The 9,804-nt window shown below is 26.4% G+C and overlaps 2 protein-coding genes across 2 annotated transcripts; both read right to left on the reverse strand.

Moving 5' to 3' along the window:
- Nucleotides 1-6,176: 6,176 nt before the first annotated feature.
- Nucleotides 6,177-6,662, reverse strand: LOC113372991. Its single transcript, XM_026613328.1, has one exon. It carries the CDS (start codon nucleotides 6,630-6,632, stop codon nucleotides 6,210-6,212), a length of 423 nt encoding a protein of 140 aa, XP_026469113.1. The 5' UTR covers nucleotides 6,633-6,662; the 3' UTR covers nucleotides 6,177-6,209.
- A 463-nt stretch (nucleotides 6,663-7,125) lies between these two features.
- LOC113372990 (snurportin-1-like) lies at nucleotides 7,126-8,941 on the reverse strand. The gene is made up of 6 exons (XM_026613327.1): nucleotides 8,704-8,941; nucleotides 8,333-8,417; nucleotides 8,038-8,193; nucleotides 7,777-7,965; nucleotides 7,430-7,712; nucleotides 7,126-7,358 (listed from the first exon to the last, which is right to left on the reverse strand). The coding sequence occupies exons 1-6, from the start codon at nucleotides 8,841-8,843 to the stop codon at nucleotides 7,159-7,161; spliced, it is 1,053 nt and encodes a 350-aa protein (XP_026469112.1). The 5' UTR covers nucleotides 8,844-8,941; the 3' UTR covers nucleotides 7,126-7,158.
- Nucleotides 8,942-9,804: the final 863 nt, after the last annotated feature.

A 9,804-nucleotide genomic window follows, 5' to 3' on the forward strand; every position in this document is an offset into this window, starting at 1 on the left:
TAACCTCTCGCATCATGGACCTCAGGTTGACCATCACTTGGTGTGTTCGTTTCAGGACCCTTTGCGCTCGCCAACAGCCAGCCACGAGCACTGCTCCATTTTTTCTGCTTCAGAGTTCCTTGTCGTCGCCTTCAGTTGGACTCGATCCGTCTCACCTTGTGCCTGCCTCCAGCGTGATTTCACCGAGTATGCGGTCACTTAAACCGCTCGGCTATTTAAGTTATTGATGATAAAAGTTATTTTTATTCCTATATTGTACTAATATTGAATTTTAATAAAGAATATGTATCATACACATCTCTCTTATTCATCATCTGCCTCTACCCCTCTCTTTCCCCAGTTCTTCCTCTACTTTTTTTTTTTTTTTTCTTTTTATGTATCTCTCTTACAGTCAAGTGCGAACCTTGAATTTTTCAGAAATATTTTAAGTGTCAAGGTCGAAATGCGACACCTGAATTTAATATTTTGAACTAATATTTGATAATTATGAAAAACTAGACTTTCGATTTTTTGTGCCTCTTCTGGAATCGAACCGAGACACGCTGAGCAATCGTACTGACAACTTAACGATCTCGGCCAATTGGTTACTCGAAACCGCAGTCTTTTTTAAAAATATAAAGTCTTATTTCTGAAGTGAAAGATATAAGTTTCCTAAAAATGTAGTTTGCCAAATGTGCGAATGGCCGAGGTCGTAAAGATACGGCTTAGGCCAGAATATCAATTCGAAGTTCGCCAGTTCGAGCCCCATTTGACTGAAAAAAATATTTGGAACCAATAATTTTTCAAACTGTGTAAATAAATAAGACATATAGATAGAATAAAATTTATCGAGTGTCAGTATTACAAAAATCGACATAATATATATATATATATATATATATATATATATATAAATAAATATATATACGCATATATATATATATATATATATATATATATATATACGCGTGTATATATATATATATGTATATATATATAAAAGATAAGAAAAAGTAGGAGAAAGATAATTTTTAAAAAAAAAATCATATTTACGCCTGGTTAGCAGTAAACCAAACCTACTTCGGTGTAATTTAAAAATCATATTATTTTTTCGATAAAAAGACAGTCTATCAGGAGCAGCCAAAATTGGCCAAAATTATGACTTTCAAATGCAATTTTAAGGCACTTAATGAATAAAATTAATAATTTTAATTAATGCTTTGTGTAGACTAAAGTACAATCTTTATACCAAACCAAAAAAAATACAAATTTATAATCGTCGTCATAGTTAAAATCAGCTTCAAAGTTGGCAATTTTTCAAACTTCAATTTGGTACCAAAGGCAGAAGAATTTTTTTTTCCAAAAACTAATTTCATATTCGGAATCAGCGCCTCGAAAACTATCAGAATCGGTCAAAACAGTTTGAAAATCGCGAAAAAAAAATTTAATTTCATTAGTAAAATTTTGATTTTGCAACCAAAGATTTCGATTTTTTGGGGGATGTATGTGGATTTATCCAAAAACGGATAATATTTTCGAAATCAGCGTCCCAAAATCAATCAAAACCAATCAAAACATTTTGAAAATCGCGAAAAAAAGCCGATTTTTTTTTTAAAAAATCGATTTTGCAACCAAAGATTTCGATTTTTCGCAGGGTGTATGTGGGTTTATCCAAAAATAGATAGCATTTTTCAAATCAGCGTCCGAAAATCTTTTGGAATCAGTCAAAATATTTCCAAAATAGCGAAAACAAATCTATTTTTTTTTGCTAAAATTCCGATGTTGCAACTAAAGTTTTTGTTGTTTTCCAGTGGTACACGCCCTGAAAGCTCATCAAACAGGATAATTTCATCCTTGGCGTAATAGAAAATCATCCAAAAATTTTGTCCAATAAGTTCTTGATCATATTTTTTTTTAGTATAGGGGAAAGCCAGATTTTATGGTTCCTGTTCCTATAAGTGCATAAGTACCTGTAATAAGAATAATAATTTATTCTAAAGATATACATTTAAAATAAGATTAATTGTTACTTAATATCAGACTAGTAACAATAAGTAAGCTTTGAATACTTTCTTTGAAAATAAAACCACAAAAACTTAGTAAAAAAATAAAAACACTTGAATAATTTGTAGGTAAGTACAGCCGAATAGTTACATCATTTATGTTAATCGAATAACTTGATATTATTTCCAAAGTTTAAAAAAAGCTCTTAAAACAATCCATGGATAGTATTCATGGATTCAACTTCAAATAAACCATTTATTATAATCGAATAATTTGGTATCATCACTGTAGTTATAACAAAAGCATGAATAGCAGTCTTTGCTTTTAATATGGTTTATGATTTATAAATCTAAATTTTATCTATTTTTTACCAATTTAAATAAATTTAAATGCATAGAACAAAATTTTCAAGTTGTTTGATAAAATGTCCACAGACACAAATTCGCGTTCCAGTTAAAAATTATACGAAATGTTAGAATCCAACTATATGTACTAGTTTGTACTAAATTCTAGTAAATTTGATATAGTTTTTACTAATGTAAACAAATTAACGTGCCCGAAAAGAAAATTAAAAATAACTTTTCTTCAAAAGTTATTTGAAGTAAAAAAATACCAAATCTACATATTACGTTTAAATTTTCGTTTCAACTGAAAATTGTTCAGAATTTTGATATGCAAGTATATAACACAATTTATACTATTTGTTAGCAAATTTCATCTAGTTTATACTAGTATAAACAAATAAATATGTTCTGAACATAGTTTTAAAGTTATTTCACAAAATGTAAAAAAAACATCCAAAATCCACCTATAGCCAATTATCAAACTCAAATCTGCGCTTCAACTACAAATTATTCAAAATTTTAATATAAAAGTGAATATAACAATATACATTAAATTCTAGCAAATTTTATCTAGTTTATACTAAAACAAACATATAAAAGTGTCCACAATAAAATTTCCAAAAAATTTGACAAAATGTAAAAAAATATACCAAACCTGCATACTGAATGCAATTGAATAAAATTTGTTTGATAAAGTCCATGAATTCAATAAGGTTAATGATTCATAAATCTTATCTTATACAGCATAACTGTACTCTTAGGTTGCTAAAATCATTATTCTGCTTTTGAATGATATTTTAAAGTATTCCAATATTTAAAAAAAATGTTGATCATTTAATTTTGTGCAAATTTTTTAAACAAATAATATTTATTTTGTCAATTGAATTAATTAATTAATTTAATTGAAAATGATACATATGATTCAAAAGAAAAGACATTACTTACAAAGAGCATTTAAGAATTTTGACCCTTTTATGATGTAAATATTGAAATATTGATTACAACTGCACTTTTAATAAATATTATTAACGCGACAATTAATACACAAATATTTGTTTTCAAAGAAAACATTCAAAAACGTATTTCCTTGTATAAAAACACACCTTTTGTTTGAACAATGAAAAAAAGTATTTTCCTCTTTTGAAATATTTCTGACTTTGAGCAGTTTAGAAGAAGTAAGAAAAAATGAACTAAATGCGACCTGTTCTACTTGATTAATTTAAAGATATTTATCCACGAATTTTTTCACCAAGTTTTTGTGGTTTTATTCTCAAATAAAATATTTAATAATTAACACATTTGGAAATAAACAGCTGTCAAACAACTGTCAATTTTGACGTTTGACGTTTAATCTTAAACAATCTAACTCACTTTTGACGTTTAAAATAACAAATTCATGTATTAATCATTGTTTTGGACTTGAATGAATATCATAATGTGTTGAAACAAATATTTGTTTAGAATTATGCCCAACAGTTTGCCAAAATATTTAGAAATACATAAACATGAAGCACTTTGCCAAAATATTTAGAAATACATAAACATGAAGCACTTTGCCTTAAAATTAAAATATAAAACATTATTTTGTACTTACCTAAATCGTATTTTCACAATAAACACACTTCAACTTTGAATCAATTTAAATTTATGACTTGTACATTTATTATTATTATAAAGAAACAACTTGTTCAACCAAGATCCAGGCAGCACAGACTGTTTATATCTTTTAAAAATATTTACATCAAAAATTGAGCATAGAGCATAAACATATATTTATATAGACTGGTAACATAGTTTTTAGTATCAACCTTTTAGCAGTAGTTTATTATTCTATTTTTATTACATGTAGCTAATTAAGAAAACAACATTTGTAAATATCAATACGCACATAAATTTATTTCATCATAATTACACAAATCATATAAAAATAATAATTACTTAATAAATAAAATATACAAAATATTTCTAACATCCCTCTCGTCATGGATTACTTACACTTATATATATAATATATATATATATATATATATATATAATATATGTTAATATATGCATATATATTAACATGCATTATATATTAAAAAATCTATATAGAAAATTAAATACAAAAATTGATTTAGTATAAAAAATATATGAAGAAATAATATCACATAATTCACTGTTTGAAAAACAAAGTAAAACTTTTTTTTTTTTTTTAATTGAAATATTATAATGACCTGTGGATATAAAGCATATTATAGGATCAAGTTTAAATAAAAAGATATTTTTTATTATATTTAAGGTTTATTTTCAATAGTATCAAATATGTTACAATAACAATAATTTTTATACATAGACATTTTCTATTAATTTCATGGATAATATCTCTGAATATTTGATAAAAATAAAACAGCAAAAACTTTGTTTAAAACTCTTTAATAAAAATCAAACAGCAAAAACTTTGTATAAAAATCCGTGTATCCGATAGATATCTTTGAATATTTCAATAAAAATAAAACGGCAAAAGTTTTGTTTAAAAATCCGTGGATAGATATCTTTAAAAATTAATTATTGAGTATTAAGAGCTAATACTTTCAGAAATTTTTTTTCATCAATTTGGAAGCTTTTGTCCTCTGGAAGCAAAGAAATTCGAAAATATCCATATTAAGAACCACCCCTTATATATATATATATATATATATATACACCTAAGTCTGTTTTTACACGGTCTTTTTGTACACGGTTTTGATATAACACGGTTTGAAAATTGAATATTTTTAATTTTTTTACACGAATTTATTGCATTTAGCACGATTTGAAATTTTATGTACCTAAATTTTTTTTTGTCAAATTAAATTTTTGCGAAGTATGTTCATATCACAAAAAAGTATTTATGAAAGAAAAAAATCTGAAACCATCGATAGTATCGATAATTTGCGAACACTAGCTTAAAGATTTAAGTGAATTCCCCTTTAGCCCGTACAAACAATTTTTACTGGTCAAAGCAAATGTGAATAGCACTAATTTAATTCTTGTTCTTAAAAATTCTTGTTTTTCACCAATTTTAATAGGGTTTACAGATTAGGAACAAATCACCCATTTTTGTATAAGATCAATGTCTTTTTTTACACGTTTTTTTTTTACACGGCTTCTTCTGGAACCAATCTCCGTGTAAAAACAGACTTAGATGTATTTAATTTCAATAATTATTACAACTGCTAAATTATTAACATCAAGTAATATTGATAAATAATAATATAAATTTAAATAAATAAAAGTGCAAAGGATAAAATTTACATGAAAATAATATCCGTAATATATATATATATGATTGTTGCTTTGTTCATATTTAACATTTAATATTCGTTCCACTCATATCACAAAATTCTATAATATATATATATATATATATATATATATTTGTGTTTTTAAATAATTACTGATATCACATTGATTATAATGTAATCAATTTCTATAAAATCATGTTTAATTGCTTATAGAATATAATTTGCGATAAGTATAAAATTGATTAAACTTATTATTTTAAATAATAAATTTTATGTTTGCATCAAACTGATTTTTATTAATTTTAAATTTATGGAATAAATCCAATAAAAAAAGTAAGTATATGTATAATATTGTGTGTATTATAATAATAAGCAAATAAGGATGCGATGAAATGTGATTTGGAATGATACAATGAGTAAAGTTTATTAAAGTCATTTTTATTAACATTCGTTACAGATAAAATTTAAATCAACAATTTCATTTTAAGTAACAAAATACACCAAAAATAAATGAGCTTTTTATCAACTAGTATACTGAACAAAATATTTTAAGAACTATATTTGATATAATATATATGCAGGATATATTTTCTTCAATAATTATTGTGATTTTAAATCATAAGTTTTCCATCTGACCAATAAAAACTAACAAAAGCTTAATATGTGCTTTGGTTTTAGCTGATTTATCTCTTAACTTTTCTGTATGCTCCGTTAATTTCCTAATTCGATTATTGAGAAAAGTTATAGCATCTGGAACTGCAAATTCAAGATATATATCTAAACCAATATTAATTAGCACTTGGGATACATTGTCAACTCTAGTTTGTATGTGGAATCCACAACCGATGTCCATTTGGCTTTTGAAAGGCTTTTCAGGTTCATTTTTGATATGTTCTAAGCTGTGTTTTAAGTCGATGTACTCTGTGATTTCTTGATTGACTTTTCTTAAACAGTCTTCAATTGATTTAAGGCTTTCCCTTAATACATCATTGATGTATACTTCACAAGCAGCAATCTTTTCCTTGGTTTCACTTGACATGGTTTATTAATAACTTTAAACGGCATGGGAAAGTAAATACATTTGTAGGTTATATTGTTAAATATGAAAAAAATCTGCACTAGAACAATTTAAATGTAATATTTTGATAAGAAAGACATAGTACGATGCTTAGATTTTGTTCTTCAACAGTAAATTTTAAATAAAACGTGATTTTGTTAATTGTCAGATATAAACGGCCGCCATGATGTCACTTCATTATCCAGTGCATGAAATGTCAAAAATGCCCGCGATTAATTTAAAAAAGGAATATTTAAAATATTCGTTAATTCTTCAATAAATAGTAAGATGAAATTATAAAAATATGATTTAAAACGATATAAAACATGATTCATTAGCTACCGCTGTTTTAACTTTTAATGAATAATAAAGTGAAGTAACTCAGAATTATTTCAATAATATTTAGATTATTATAAAGTATTGTTTTTGGTCTTATAAAACTTTTATGCATCCTATGTATTATCATAAATTTAACTGTTGCAGATTGATTGTGTAAATGGCTTAAACACTACGTAATTTCCATATCTGATAATAATGGACTATCCTCTGTTTCCTCTACCGTGCCCTCTGTTTCCATAACCAGTGATTTTAAATAACTTTTTCCTTTCTTCTTTTTTTTCTGGTCCTCATTGAATTTTTCTATGAATAATTTTTGGTTTTCATAATCTGCTGGTTTTTCCTGCATATAATTATCATCAATCATAATATCTAAAAATGAATTAATGGTTTTATTATAGATTATTAAAAGTCAAGTCTTCCTAAATTCGTATGAAACATACTCCTGCTAATAATTTCTGGAACCATAAATGAAAAAAGCCACAAAACTGTAGGAGTATATCCAGCGGTATATGAAGTATTTTTGTGATAAAATAGTAACCCATCAACCTTTGGAGTATTATTATTAAAAAATGGCCAGTTATTTAATACATTTGAAATAGTTTCAATACTGCATTCATAGTGAGATAAAAGAGAAAATGGGTATAAATTCGATTTATCATTTTTTTCGGATAACTCTACTCTTTCTGACAACTGTCCTTGCAGCCAGAAAAACCTGAATTCTGTCTGCAAGAAATATAAGTATTATATAAGCTATAATAAATTTATTAAATCTGTGAAATAAATTTACCTCACAGTTGACAAAAGGTTGCTTCCCCCAAGCAAGCAAATCTAATATATAGAAAGTTTCTGTTAACTCAGAGAAAATACAATCTAAAATTGTATAACCATGTATATCAGATTGCTTAGAACGAGATCCACCAGGCAAAGCAGACTGGAAATCAAATATGCATCGACCACGCTTGGTAAATGCTTTGTTCTACCCTAGATAATAAATAATAGAAATAACTATAATTTTATATTAAATATTTTAAGATATAATAAACTGTACCCGGCTTGCAACCAAAAGCACTCTTATGCCCATAGGGCAAGGTACCATGAACCAATCATCTTCAAAATTTTCAGGTAATTCTTCCATCCATTCAGAAAACATTAACTGATTTGAGTATAATTTTACTGTATTATAATTATTTAATGCATGTTTATTCTGAAATTAATGGATAAAAGAATTAGCAATATGAAATACTAATAGAAAAGGTTTCAGCAATCCAAAAAGAATTCTAGATTAAATTAACTCTAAGTTTTCGACAATATTTCAAATAATTTAATAAAAAAACTAAATGAACCTTTGGTTTGGATTTTGGGGACTCTTCCTCTTCACATTGGGCCAATAAAGATAATCTTGAACTATCGTGAGCATTGCTACGATTTCTGCAAATTATTATTATTAAATCACTAAGGTATAGGATAATATTATTATTCTTGCAAATATTTATAAAATTTAACTAACTAACGTTTCATAGCATATTGTACAATATACAATATATTTTCAAGCACATAAAAGCAATGACTTATGGGGGTGTAGTAATTCTAGTGTAGAGGCATGAATTTTTGAATAGTTAAGCTTTGAAAATATGAAACAAAGAAAAAACAATATTTATGAATTTCCACTATAGGCTTTATACAGTAGTATATGTAGGAATACTTAATAAATCACCTTTTTTGATGCTCTAATAGCTTTCGGCGGCGATTTGCTTGTGATTCTTCTTTATAACCTCTCGTTTTATACAGATGATTAAAATTGGTACCTGAATAGTTATTAGCAGATGCTTCCAATGTAGATTCGGGAGGATCCATTAGAATTTTTATAAAAACAACTTGCCACTTTTATAAAATCACTCTATATTATTGAATATCATCGATATACTTTAATTTATGCTTTTATTTGAACTAAAAATTTTACGTTACTTTTGACTGAATGTCAAAATCATTAACATAACCTCAAATATTAATATAATTCGGTTATGTTGGTATCATGTCATGGTTGACATGACAGTTGTGTAAAATGTCAATTTGTTTGCAACATATTTCTGAAAACTGATTGAACAATTTATAAACTACAAAAAAATATAGTTAAACTTTTGTATATAGTAAAAAAAATATTATTAAATATTATTTCTAATATAGATATCAAATGGATACTAGACGTTCCAATCGAAGTTCGGGGAAACAAACAAAAGATGTTAAATTAAAAGGTACGATTTCAGAAAACAAACTCATGTATAATTTTTACTGGCTTTATATATTTTTTCAATTTATATCTGTGGACTTTTTCGTCTTTTCCTATTCAATAAAGTATTTCTTGTAGGCCAAGAGATGAGGAACCAAGCTTTGCTATGCACACCACCCCAAACGAAATATTCTAAAAATGTTTATTCCCGTAAGTCAGATGATTATGATGACATTTATGATTCCATGTTTTTTAAAAAACTTTCTATTTATCTCATACCATCTGTTATAAAGGTGAATTATACTTTTAATTTATTTTAGGAATACGTCACCCATTTTACTCAGTACACAAGAAGGGGTAGAGGCTGTGAGGTCATTTGGGAATGGCGTAGTCCCACAGAAGCAATCTTCATGTTTTAAACAATACACCAAAGGCTAAAGAGCGCAAGTCTGGCAAATTCAAGCTAAAAAGTATTTCAAGTCACACCATTGGTTAAATTTGCCCAAAGAAGCAATTTAGAAAACCTTTAAACACAAATTGTAAAGCATTCTAATAAATGAAATCAAATTGTAAACAATTCTGCAGCCT

The sequence above is a fragment of the Ctenocephalides felis genome, unplaced genomic scaffold, assembly GCF_003426905.1.
Source record: "Ctenocephalides felis isolate EL2017-DRISC unplaced genomic scaffold, ASM342690v1 CF-g0.4_SCAFFOLD_01604, whole genome shotgun sequence".
NCBI lineage: Eukaryota > Metazoa > Arthropoda > Insecta > Siphonaptera > Pulicidae > Ctenocephalides > Ctenocephalides felis.

What these genes read in the sequence shown, in the direction of transcription:
- LOC113372991 (XM_026613328.1), bottom strand. Translation starts at nt 6,632, where the DNA reads ATGTCAAGTGAAACCAAGGAAAAGATTGCTGCTTGTGAAGTATACATC.
- LOC113372990 (XM_026613327.1), bottom strand. Translation starts at nt 8,843, where the DNA reads ATGGATCCTCCCGAATCTACATTGGAAGCATCTGCTAATAACTATTCA. An exon ending in CTATTAGAGCATCAAAAAAG is followed by an intron (nt 8,418 to 8,703) that starts GTGATTTATTAA and finishes AATAATTTGCAG; the next exon opens with AAATCGTAGCAATGCTCACG. An exon ending in TGCTTTTGGTTGCAAGCCGG is followed by an intron (nt 7,966 to 8,037) that starts GTACAGTTTATT and finishes TATCTAGGGTAG; the next exon opens with AACAAAGCATTTACCAAGCG.